The following is a 13,144-nucleotide window of genomic DNA, read 5'->3' as shown; positions in this document are numbered from 1 at the left end:
TTAAAACATAGTTTCCATTCTCCCCTAATTGTCAAAACTAGCAGGAGTCAATCTGAAGATTTGGTTGAAATAGTTGAAAAGGTATGAAATTCTCTGTTGACTGAAAGTAAGAGTGTGCTGCGGTTGTTCACAGCTCTTCAGAAGCTCTTACAGACCTCTCTGTGTGTGCCTGCAGGGCTGGGGGTGGGGAAAGAGAGAGGGAGGAACATTCTGGACCACTTATCTCAAAGTGTGGTTCCTGGACTAGTGGCCTCAGCATCACCTGGGAGATTATTAGAAATGGGAAGCAACAGACCCCTCCCGGACCCACGGAATCAGAAGCTCTGGGGTGGGCCCAGCAATCTGAGTTTTTACTAGCCTTCCAGGTGATTTGGGGGCATGCTTAATTTAAGAACCACTGCTTTAGGGTCTAGACTATAATTACAGTGGTCTTATGTTCGGAGTAACAGTATTTTTCCTCCAACTCCTATTTCAACAGTAAACTCTATACAAGTAATGACAGGATTGGGAAAAAGAGTCTTTAGTGTGAGGAATTCAAGGCTAACATAGACCATGCAATGTTTGAGATGGCCCTGTTAGCAATGATTTCATCAACATCAAGAGCATCTTGGGACACCCAGTTTCAATTAAGGGTAATAACCATAAGCACTTTCCAAATGGTTGTAACGGAGTTCACTGCACACAATTATACTCAGTTTATAGTTAATTTAGAGCAAGCTCCCCTTGCAAAAGACATTTATGCTTTTGCTTAATCTTGTGTTCTCACCCGTGAAGAACCGTGGCTGTGGGAATGTCTATGAAGATCCCTCAGTGACGGGGGCAGCCCAGCCTGCCGGGGCTCAGGCGCCCTGGCCAAGCCCTCCCCTCCTTCCTTCCCGCGGGCCGTCCTTGGAGACTGCGTGTCCCAGTCGCGGGAGGACTGGCTGGACAACAAATTGTCCATTGCACGTGCTCCACGAGGCTGTCCTCCCTCTGTGCCCAGTTTCCATTTTCTTCTCTCCAGTCTTCCTCCTTCCTCTCTCTAACCCTAATTATCGTAATTTTGAGTTTCTCTGTTTTCAGGACCTGCTCCCCTATCTTCCTGTGGAAACGTAACTGGGTAGGGACTAACGAAGCAGTGGACCGTCGGTAGGAGCAATATCCGTGTGAAAGGGAAATTCAGATTGGAGGTCAAGGGAAATAAATTTCATTCCAGCTGAGCCTCAGCTATGGGGGTGGCCAATAATTCTTCAGTAATTTCTATGGTCACAATAAGTTGGTTGGTGTTGGTGAATACATTTGTGAAAAAAATGGAAAGACAGGACTTTGCAGTGTGCTTGCGTAGTCAGCGTGACCTTTGGCTTATTTCTGCTCGTTCCGTATTAATTGAACATAAACTATTTAATAGCTGATTATTAATCTCCTGAGTGCTCAGTGTGGTGGTGTGTAGTGGAGGATAAAAAGATAATTTAGATTTGATTTCTGTTTTCTAGAAGCTTATTCTATTTATATGGAAGATCCATGAAATTATAATGATGATGATAATTAGCCAGCATTGAAATTCTTACCATGAGCTAGGTGCCATAAACAAACACTGTACACAAACTGTCTCATTTAATTCTTATCATCGTCTTGTTGGGTAGGTGCTTTCAACCCCATTTTAAAGATGGGAACATCAAGACTCAATGCAGAGGGAACTTGGTCAAGACCATCAGTTAGTAAATAATGGAGCCAAATATTTGAGTCCAAACCACTGCTTGTAGTCACTCTGCCATTCTCCAGCAGTGTGTCATGACAGAATCTTTATATTAGTCTAGTGCACTATTTTTTGTTTTAAAAAGTGTACCTTAGAGCTTATAATATTGTTTTCTTCGGAAATGGTTGGAGAATAAGGTAGGACAGTATATCCAATTGTCTTCTGATTTTAATGCACTTGAATAACTAAAGCATTTGAGATCAACAAACATTAGACGAACGTGTGCTGTGGGTGTTCAGAAAGGGAGCTGAGGGAGGCTTCAGGGAGAAGGTAGAGTTGGACGTTTGAGTTGGCACAGAGTTATGAACCCACAGGGGGCTTCCTCACTCCCCCAGTCGTTCTTTAGCCCATTGCTCTATTTTCGTTTCTTCCTGGCATTTAACGTAGTCAAAGACCAGACCATGTTTTTCTTTATTTATTCACTGTCTTCTCCTACTAGACGTAGGAAGGCAGAGACTTCACTGATCTTGTCCTCTCCGTATCCTGTGTCTGGAAGAGAAGCTGCACACACTAGGCACACTCTGGATGGAGTTGCTGAATGATGAAAGTTTCCATATGAGGAGTTTGAGTTTTATAGACAGTGAGGAGATGTGGTAAGTTCATGGACAGCCAAGAAGCATAATCGAAATACATAAAATATATTACATTTTCATTACAATTTTTTTCAAAGTGTTTTTAACTACTCTGTTTGTATTGAATTCATAACAGTCCTATCAGGGTAACTTGGCAGGTCTTTATTCCCCTGGTTTTACAAATGAGGAAGGTAGGGCTCAGAGAGGGTAGGTCATTTACCTTAGGTCACACAGCTGGTGAGTAGTGGAGGTAAGAACAAAGGGTAGGTGTCTGACCCTGCTTCTCCTCGCTCTTTTCAGATTGCCTGTCAGTGGTTTGTGGAATGGACTGGGTGGAGTATGAAGGAACAGACCCAGCTGGGTATTGGCCTCGGTTTACCTCTCCAGACCAGCAGAAGGCCTGATTAGAACGAGGGTGTCTAGGCCAAGAGCTCAAACAGTCTGATCAGCTGTGGGCATCCAGGCCACTTCTCTCTGTCATTATGGCCACAGTGAATTTGACCAGGGAGGATTCACTTCACGATGAGAACATTTAGAGTGTTAGTCAATCACCCCAACTCCCCAGCCACCTAGGGGACTGTTATCCTGGTATGTTTCAATATTGAGGGATAATTAACCTTTTGTCTTCCAATTCTGCCTAGAAACAATTTAATTTTCTCAGATAATTTAACCTCCAAAAGACTAGTAATTAATACAGCAAAATTGGACTACTCTTGAAGAGAGATGGTATTCCACTCAAGTCACTTGCTAAATGGGAGCACACACAAACCTTATTAATATAACCTTATTAATATAAACCTTATTAATATAAACCTAATACAATGCCATGCGTGTAGTACTGCAGGCCTGGTGAACTACAGGGCGGCTGGATTAATGAGCTTTTATCGAGACTGGGCTCCGAGCCCCGAATATCTGAATCAGCTTGTTAAGAGCCTCACGGGCCCCCTCTCAGAGGGCAGCCAAAGCCAGGCAGAACACGTTAGGCTTCTCATTTGGCATATTTAGTGCTCGATTTGAGTGCAGTGACGTGGCTGTAGAGGAATCTCCCGCTATTCCGACTGTCAGTGTTTGCAGCGTGTGACCATCTCTGCACAGGCACACTCGGCATTCACACCTGTGCTTATCCGTTGGCCTGCATGTGGCTGTGCTTTTATTAGACAGGAAGGAGAGAGAGGTGGGAAAATTCAGAGAGGGAAAGATGGAGAGGAAGTGTGTGTGTGTAGAGGGGGAGGGAGAGAGGCCGGGTAGTGTTAGCTTAAGGTCTATTCAGAGTGAAAAGGCCTGAAACCAATGCAACGCAACAGCAACTCCACCAGTCAGCACCAATCCTGTGCCGTCTCCCTGCAAACCTCCCACGCACAAGGCCTCCCTTCACGGGCACCAGCCAGCTGGGGAAGCAAAAGGAGAGGCACCCCGGCCGTGGCCGGCTGCCAGCACTCACAGAGTGGAGACTCCCGGCTTCCCTTCGGGGCCTGCCTGGCCGTCTGAGCTGGAATGCCCTGCCCCTGACCTGCCCGGGCCCCCCTCTGCGTGGCGCAGAAACCCCCTCTGCAGTGGACATCTCCGAACAAAAGTGTCTTTCTTGGGACACTTCACCTACGGCCTGACTCGGGGGTGCAGCTTGGCTTCTGTCTGCTCCCCTCTTGAAATGCTTAGACCTTCCCTGAGCTTGCCCTGCAGGGGCCTGGGCAGTGTGGGGAGGGAGGGAGAAGGGAGGGTCTAGGGAGATGTGGGGATTTAAAATAAGCTTTGTCCCTGCTGGACTGAAAAGGATGGCTTTTCCAGCAGGCGCTCAGGTTCCGTGTTTCATGCCTCCCCCCCTTCCCTTTCTTTCCTCACTCTTTAATAACAACCACACCGCAGTGGGACAGCACCTGATGTTTTGCAAGCACCAGGTATCCCCGGATCTTCACAGCAGCCCTGCCAGGGGCTAGGGTTAGGGTTAGGGTCAGGCAGGCAGAGGAGGAGTGGGGGTAGGAGAAAGAGCTTCCCAGCTGTGTGCCTTTGGGCAAAAGGTCTCCTCACTTTCCTCCTGGGCCTCAGTTTGCTGTCTGTAAAAAAAATGATAGCAATGTATTTCCTGCCTTCTAGGGTGGTAGTAGGAACAGTGAAACAATGCAACTGTAAAATGATGCCATGCCAAGTATTAGGTAAGTAGAAGGAATTTTTATATCATCTTGTGGGTGAAGAAATTGAGTCTTAGAGATGTGAGGAGTTTTAGTCAAGGGTCCACAGTTTAGTAGTAAAATTAGGACTAGAATCCAAGTCTCCCATGTTGTGGCCAGAGTTACTTTCCACCACTCCGTGTGCCCTTCCCACGTGAAGAATGATCTCCCAGTGGCTGGCGGGAGGCAGAGCGTCTGATTTTCCCCACGCTGGGGCTGAGGCGTGCACAGGTGACTGTCCTTTGCTGATGTACTCTCTGGCCTCCCTCCAGGCCACAGGTCTGAGCACCTGCTTCCTCCCCCCGGGCTTCCCAAGCCCACTCCTCCCTGACCTGGAAGCCCCCTTCATTCACTAACTTTTCTGGCTAATTGATACTCCTCTTTCCTAAATGCTCACATTTTTATTTCCAGTTTTTACCATGTCTGAAGAACTTAACTGTTTTATATTCTTTATTGCCTCCTAAATACTAACTCTGACTCTGTTTTCTGTTCCTTAAGAGCCAAGGGTTATTCTTCTATTCTTCTTTATGGTCCGTCACAGTACGCAGGGCAGTGCTGGGTGCATGGTGGCAGGAGGGAGAGTTTGCATCTGAGGAGCCTCCCTTCCTGGATCAGCGCCCGGCTCCCGTGCTTGCGTGTTCTGTGCTCTTGGCGTAAAATGCCCTTTCTCTGCTTTTCTACCTGGCAACTTCTGCTCATCTTTTTCGTTATTCCTTTTGAGCCCAGGGGACATCTGGTGCCGTGTGCCCTTCCTTAGTCCCGTCCCCTGACTCCTCTGTTCCGAGTTATCATTATTTTGGTGCTGGATCTTTCTCCTCTGCTAATCCGAGATCTCTGTGAGAGCAGAGGCTGCGTCTTCATCATCTCTGGATCCCAGGGTCGTCCTTGTGCAGTGCCCCACGCAAGAGCCTGCAGTAAATACTTATTGAGTGCAAGATTTTACTGGAAACCGTTTTTGTTCTGAGTTGGGATCTCCTTGAAGAACTGTGTGTAGGGCAGTTTCAAAACAGTGGCTGCATGGACTTTGCTTTTCTAAGGAACTGCACTCACTGCCTCTGGGATTTTCAGTGCTGCTTTGAGTTCACTGCGTCCAGAGCTCACCACTGCTGTTCTCAGGGAGAATGAATTCCAGGCCTGTAGCGCAGGGTGGTGGCTGAAACAGCTTCCTCTACATCCTGTCTTCACAAATTCCTCCCTTCTATCTTTCCCTCCTCCCTCCACCCACAACAAATCCCAGACCCTTCCTCTCCTCTCCGAATCTGAAAGACATTTATGAGGCTCGTCACTGGGGAAGCATCTGAGGCCCGTTCCTGCCTCTCCCTCCCCTAGCATGAGGGTCTCTTGTCCCCCTCCCTCGCCCCGGCCTCCTGGGCCGGGCTCAGATATCTCCTGCCCCGTTTATGGGCTGTTGGGATGTTTCCAACAACCTGAGATGAATCTCCAAGGCCCCACAGGTAGTCCTGCTCTGTCCCGAAGCCATAAACCACGGCTGGGTCTTTCATCTGCCATTGCTTATGTCATAAACGAGTGGGAGGAACGGCCCTGAACCATTCCAGATTTTTTTTTTTTTACAAGAAAGGGGGGAAAAAAGGCCATAAGAAACATGTCCAAGCTTTGCGCCAAGCGAATTCATTTCATCCTGGTAGGCTGGGCGTGGAGGCTTGATCTCTGGACTTCCCCACTACAGTCAGATTTATGCCGCGTTTGTGCCTAAGTGGCCCCCAGGGATGCTGACATTTGTTGTCAGAGAGCAGCGAGTGGCGTTCCTTTCATCTCCGCTGAGGGGTGTCAGCTTAAATTATGAGGGATCGCTCGGCCCGCATCTGGGCGTGGGAGTCTCGGCAGCAGCAGGGCCGCCTCTCCCTCCTCTGTGCATCTCTGCTGTTTCAGGGTTTTTTTCCTCTTCCCTCCAGTTCTCCTGCTGATTCTTGGAGAAATCTCCCGGCTCTTTTAGAATGTTCCTTCCCCCTGGGCAAACTGATATGTGCATGTCGTAGGCGCTGCGTATTTTCATGCAGAAGTTGGGATCCGGGTCTGCCCCCGCCGAGAGAGAAGATGGGAGCCTCAGTGAACATTCCGGGAACAGCTTGGAAACTCCGCAAGACAGTGCAAGGACACCATTCTGCCCACGATGTTGACAGCGCAGTGGGCGGAAGCTGGGTGATAGCGGTGGTCCGCATGCCTGCTGGCAGCTGGCTGGCGGCCCCTGTTTGCACTTTGGGACGGGCTCCCCCGTCCCTCTCTCCTCAGAGTCTCTCTCGCTCGGATGGGCCAGGACACCCCAAATTCCACGTTGGTGACTGTTAGGGTAGATGCTTTTCTTATTAAATGTTTACATGTTATTGACCGTGGGAGAGAACACATCAAACGGTGCTCACCACTGACTCCACGGTGTGTCAGATGAGCAGAGCGTCCTGCCTGCGGTCAGGGCCGGGAAGAAGGGGACTTGGGACTTGTAGGTTTTGATGGAGAACAGGAGGTCAGGGGAGGTCCAGGGCAGGGGTGAGCAAACTACGGTATGCAGGCCAAATCTGGCTCGGTGCCTGTTTTTGAAATACAGTCTTATTGGAACACAGCCCTGCCCATTCATATTGTCTGCGGCTGCTTTTGTGCTACATGAATGGCAGAGTTGAGTAGTTGCGCTCGCTGCAGACCTAAAGGCCTGTGAAGACTAAACTATTAACTCTCTGGCATCTTACAGAGCGAGCTTGTAGGCTCCTGGTGCAGAGCATGGAGTGCTTCCTAGGAGGCAAAATGGGGGACCCGAAGAGAGAAGAGAGCGTGAGATATCGAACCGCAGAAAGGAGGAATCAGAGGGAGAAAATGCACCACGAAAATGACAGAAACTCTCCCAGACAAACCACTACTGCTACCACTTCTCTTTCTCCTTCTTTTCTTTCTCTTTCCCCTTCTTCTTTCCCTCTCTGTCTCCTCCTCCTCCTCTGCCTCCTTCTAAAAACAAGCACACTTTCCTCTGTCTCTTCTTACAAGGGTTTGGAGAGGATGAGTGAGCAGCTGTCTGTGTCCTCCCAAAATGCACACCAATGGCAGCCTCAGAGGTGGTTCTCCTGCCCCCCTTCTCCATCGGTTCACGATGGGCCAGCAGCTCTTTGGGGATGCACACGCATCCCAGGCAAGGCTGAGTACAGTGACAGCAGCAGGAGGACCCACTTGGCCCTCAGCCATCCTGCCTCTGGGGCTCTGAACAAACTGCAGAAATCACACCTTCCTTCTAGAACAAGCCCTAGCTCCCTCTCTTTCTCTCCCTTCTCACAAGCACTCACACGCTCACATGCCACTGGATGTCTATATCGGCCAGGGTCATTTCTGCAAAGAGAGAGAAATGGACACTTGTGTTGTTAAACCTTAACTCAGATCCCCATCGATAGGAGCTTGCTGTGAACTGAAAACATGTGTTCATCTTTTATGTTGGAAGAATAATAATGACGATTATTGTTATTGATTCAGCACCAGTCCCTTCTGGATGGTGCTAAACCCTTTACATACATCATCTCATTTAATAATTCCAATAACACTGCTATTTGCCCTGATGAGAAAATTGAGTTTTGAGAATGTGTTCAGAATCACACATCATAACTGTTAGAACCAGAAGTTAAACTTGAGTTTCTATGACTCCAAAGCTCATGCTTGTAAGTACGATGTCACATGGCTTTCCTGGATAGTGTCAACACGTCTGAACCGTGATCATTCTTTTAGACTTTTACATTTTCGTTAGTTACATTATCCCACTCATGCCTATACATTTGCATCAAACTGTTGGAGGAATGACTGTCAAAGAATCAGACTGGCTCCATAAGACATTTGCAAGTACCATTTTATTGACAAAACTGGCATAAGACAGGAGGTTTTGGAGATAATAAAATTGCATTTTACGTTTTCCATTGCAAGAGTGTTCTGTACTGAGCGTTGCTCGGCCCTCGCTCGCAGGCCTGACCTGCAGACTCAGTCCCTGGGCACAGCCTGCCTCGCCGGAGACCTGCGTGATCCTCGGGGGGTGGTGTAGCCCCATTTCCTCAGAAACGTCACTGAAGGCATCACCAGGGCCAGAGGAACATCCTTTTGACTCTGGGGAGTCCACCTTCTTGAGAACTCTTGGCCTCACCCCAGGATTTGGAGAGTTCCCAGCAGTGGGATGAGTGGGCCTACCAAGGGCCTAGCTGTGGCTTTCTTTTTTCTACATTTTATCCTCTTGTGGGATCTTGTTATTTTCCTGAGGCTTTTGGTTCTTAAGTGCTTGTTTTTTCCTGGCCATTCTGAAAACCTCCTTCTAGAAAGATTTTACGAGCCTTGATCCCCAGGTGAGACTGAGATGCTCTTACTGCGTTACCCTGGAGAAGAGCACCCTCAGAGGAAGCTGCCCGAGTAGCCAGGCCTCACCATGCGGACTCTTGTTTGACTCTCTTCTTTAATCTTTTGGGGTTTTTCATTTGTGCTGTTGAGGAGGATGGGACAGAGGGAAAAGACACCCCGTTCCCAACCACAATGGCAAGCCGCCTGCGTGCCAGGACCGTGTTAGCTGCCTTTGCACATAACAGCGCTACGTCTGTGACACCCTCGGGCGGGGTGTCCCTGTCTTCTTCGTGCAGGTGAGGAAACCGAGGGTCAGTGACATGCTGTGACTCGCATAGGGCAGTTCTTACAACAAGGGGACAGAACCGGGGTGGAAACCTCGGTCTGCCGACCGCAGTCCCTTCTCCATTACATTAAAAGGGTCGTGTTCCCAAGAACTCACAATGTGGTGTTCCCTTCACCTTCAAACTTGCATGTTTACATGTTCCTAGGAAGAAGAAGCCGTTGTCCTTTCAGATAAAATAAGCTTTCGGGCTCTGGCGGAGCCAAAAGTTAGAACCCAGCTAATGTCAAAACTAAAGCAGTCTATGCAGATGGGCAGCCTGTCCAGAGGAGCTGGGAGTGAAGGAAAAGGTGTGGCTCACACGCGCTGGGTCCCTCCTCTGGGCTTTTGCAGAGTGGCCAGGAGGGGCTGGCCCGGGGGCAAGGCCTGGGGCAAAGGTTTTCACTGCAGGAAGGAGGACAGCTGAGCTCTGTGAGGACCCAGAGATAAACGAGGTTCTTCTGAGGATCACCTGGGCATACAGCTACCTGCAGCTTTTAATGCCAGAGGGAAAAAGAAATCTCTGTCACTGGGGTATTTCCCAGACCCCAGAAGCTCCTCCTCAGGGGCGTGACGTCTGTGGGTGCACGAGGTACCCTGGAAAGGAGCGTGATGCCTACTGGAGGCTTTGTTTCCTTTAGACGTTACCCCGGCGCTGCGCACTGCTTATAGAGTTGCAGTAATTCACATAATTGTAGTTAATGTAATAGAGCATTGTTTACTTTACAGATAAGAAATTTTGACTAATTATTAGAGTTACCTGTCCATACTCAGTTGTCTGCACCTGTGGGTACCCTGATGCTTGTTCTCTGCGGCTTTTTAAACAGCAGTATTTTCTACCACCTGGCAGTGGCCAGAATTTCAGACATAGCAGCTAGGAAGTTATGAGTAACTTCTCCAGGTCTAATCTTGAAAAATGATAATCTAAGAAATAATAACCGATACTTACTGAGCACTTACTATATGCCAAGCAGCACACTGAGTGTCTTATTGGTATAAACTCATTCAATCCTCACAGCGACCCCAATGTAGTGGGTTCTCCTGTACCGCTATTTTGCAGATAAGTAAATTGAGTCATAGAGAGGTAAGTAACTTGCTCAAGGCCACACAGCTAGTAAATGTGGAGCTGGGATGTCACACTGGATGAAGCCCTGAGGTGTAATGTGGGTGTTCTGGTTCCTGCCTTTGGGTTTTAGGAGCTTGTTCTAAGTGCCTTCCTGGAAGCTTCCAAACCAATGCATGTAGGTTGTTGCGCTCATACATAAAGCCGTCCCGGGAATGTGGACCCAGGCGCCTTGTTATGGAATAAAATGTAGCTCTAGGAAGTGGCTCCTGGGGACTCACAGCATCGCTTTTTGCTCCTTCTAGGGAAAAGTGACGATGAAGAAAGTCTTTGCAAGTCGGCCCACGGGGTGGGGAAAGGAGCTGCCGAGGACGGCAAGGACCATAAACGCCCCAAACGCCCTAGGACCATCTTGACAACCCAGCAGAGGAGGGCTTTCAAGGCCTCGTTTGAAGTATCCTCCAAGCCCTGCAGGAAGGTACAGGAGGGAGGAGGGGAGGAAGGAGAACTGGGCCCACTTCTCTTCTGGGATCTCGGGGGGCACGGGGGGGTCAGAGCAATAAGGAAGGCTGTCCAGATGGACCCTATGCAGGTGGCCTTGAGCCCTTTGGAGACTCGGGGATCGTTAATCTATGGCCAGGGACGTACTGGAGTCTCCTCATGCTTTCCATGCATGAATCCTGATTCCAAATGGCCCTGAATCACACCTTTCATTTCCTGGAGAGCTGTGGGAATAATAATAATAATGAAATAATAGGTACCAGTCGTCAGACCAAGACACTGTAACAAAGAGTATGAAAGTGCAGTGGCTTGCAGTATGTGCTCTTTTTTCGGTCTGGCTTGTTCCACTTGGTGGAGTGATTTTGGGATTCATCCAAGCTGTGGTTCATTCCCTTTTGCTGTTGAAGGGTGTTGTGCTGTATGGGCATGCCGTGGTTGGCTTCTCCATTCACCTGTTGATGGGCGTGTGGGTTGTATCCATTTGGGGCTGTTAAAAATGAGGCTGCTATGAACACTTGTGTAAAAAACAAATACAGTGGCTCAGTGAGATGGGAGTTTATTCTTCTCGTATGTCATAGTCCAGCGGTGAGCAAGCCAAGACTGGTGGGTGGCTCTGTTATCCCTCACATGGGTCCAAAGGGCTGCTCCAGTTGTCACCGTGTCCCCAGCCAGCAGGGTGTAAAAAGAGGAAGTGGAGGGCAACGGCTTTTTTAAGGGCATACCCAGGGGTTGCTCAAATCACTTCTACTCATCTGTGTTGGCCAAAAGTTCGTCCTGTAGACACACTCCCTGCAGGGGAAGCTGGGAAACGAGTCTCCCTGGGTGACCACATGCCCTGCTAATACTTAGGGATTCGATTGCTGATCGGAGGAAGGAGAGAATGGATATTGGGGACAATTAGCCGTCTCTGCCACACACAGCTGTGCCCATTTATTGAGTGCTGCCATTTATTGACTGCCTGCCACATGCTGGGTACTACTTGTTACACAGTAAAAAGAAAAGAAAGAATATTCTTCATTGAAATTCATAAAAGAAATACATCATAGAAATTTTTTAGCATTGCCTGCATCCCTATTTGTATGAGTCAGCTTTGGCTGTGATTACAAAACAACCCAAAGTCTCAGTGGCTCCCAACAAACAAACATGTATTCCCTCCCCCGGGACTGTGCCTCGGCCGTGGCCCAGCGGGGCTCAGACTCGGGCCTGCTCCGCCGGCCTCTCCTTCGAAGGTCCAGGCTGAGAGAGCAGCACCCTCCTGGTGCCTGCTGCTCTCCGGAGGACGGCAGAGGCGAGAGGCCAGGCCGAAGCAGGAAGCCCACTGGAAACCTTCGCTGGATGCCACACACATCGCATCCCATGGGCCGGAGCAAGGCACGGGCTTAGCCCCCGCGGGTGCAGTGGCGAAGCACACACCCTCCGTGGAGCAGAGGAGGGGAGGATAGATACTTGTTGAACAACAGCACAGTCTGCTGCAACTTCTGACCTTTGAAAAGATTCACCTGCAAACTCTTTCCTTGCCTGCCCTTGCAGCTCTCTGTGCTCCAAGGGAGGTACCGGTAGAAAGTGAAATGACATACTCCAAGGTGGCCTTGCCACGGGACAAATTATAACCGTCCTCATTTGCTTACTTATCCCCTGTGTTCTGAACTCCCAGCCCCCGCATGGGCTTGTGCTGGGGGCTCGTCTCCAGGCAGCTTCCAGGCCGCCAGCAAGGGGGAGACTCAGGCGTACGCTTACTGTGACACCAGAGAGAGAGCTCTGGGGACCACGGCAGAGGGACAACTGGGGGCCACGGGGAAGGGAAAGGTCACTTTGGTCAGGGGAATCAGGCCAGGCTTTGTGGAGCAGGTGGCTTTTGAGCCGGGCCTCCGAGGCCCGGATAGGGTTTCGGCAGGTGGAGGCGGGCCTGCGCGCACTCCTGTTTTCCTTGGCTTAGCAGAGGGATGTGCTTTCAAAACCTGCTCTAATCATCCTGCTTCTCCTAAGCCTCAGCCCAAGTGTCATGATAAAGGTGACATATTTCCCAAGGCCTCCGGTTTGCTCTGCCCTCGTGTTTATTCAAGGCGCTCTTTCAATCCCGTCGTCTCCCCAGAATCTAATCAAAAGGGGACAGAGTCTCTAAGGCCCACTCTGTGCTTCTTGCACTGTCTCTTCTTGCCACCTTGCCAGCCCCTCACTAAGGTGCCTGTGTGGTGGGCAGATGTCTGAGCACGTCTCCTTACTAGCTGGATCTCACTTGTCCTGTCTCCGCCCGCCCCAGCGCATGTGCCTGCGTTAGAACTGCCTACCCGGCTCTGCCACGTTCCCGATTACTCTCGTCTTATTCTCCTTGGGCAGGGCCTACTCAGGATAACAGTGAATATGAATATCCCTGAAACGCCCAAAGTCACCTAGAGACAAAACCGAAACTGCAGGTCAATGCAGTTAGGCAAGAGAAGAGAGCAAGAGAGAACCATTTGTTTTTGCAACACCATT

At 49.5% G+C, this 13,144-nt stretch overlaps 1 protein-coding gene across 2 annotated transcripts in view; it reads left to right on the top strand.

The window, feature by feature from the left end:
* Positions 1 to 13,144, top strand: part of LMX1A (LIM homeobox transcription factor 1 alpha) — a 144,678-nt gene that overhangs the window by 124,783 nt on the left and 6,751 nt on the right. For both annotated transcript variants that reach the window (XM_045546308.1, XM_045546309.1), the window contains exon 4: positions 10,474 to 10,646. In XM_045546308.1, coding sequence (XP_045402264.1) covers positions 10,474 to 10,646 — 173 coding nt within the window. The remainder of the gene's footprint in view (positions 1 to 10,473; positions 10,647 to 13,144) is intronic.

Source organism: Lemur catta, chromosome 3 (genome assembly GCF_020740605.2).
Source record: "Lemur catta isolate mLemCat1 chromosome 3, mLemCat1.pri, whole genome shotgun sequence".
NCBI classification, from domain to species: domain Eukaryota; kingdom Metazoa; phylum Chordata; class Mammalia; order Primates; family Lemuridae; genus Lemur; species Lemur catta.
This window is presented reverse-complemented; position numbering and strand designations above follow the sequence as displayed.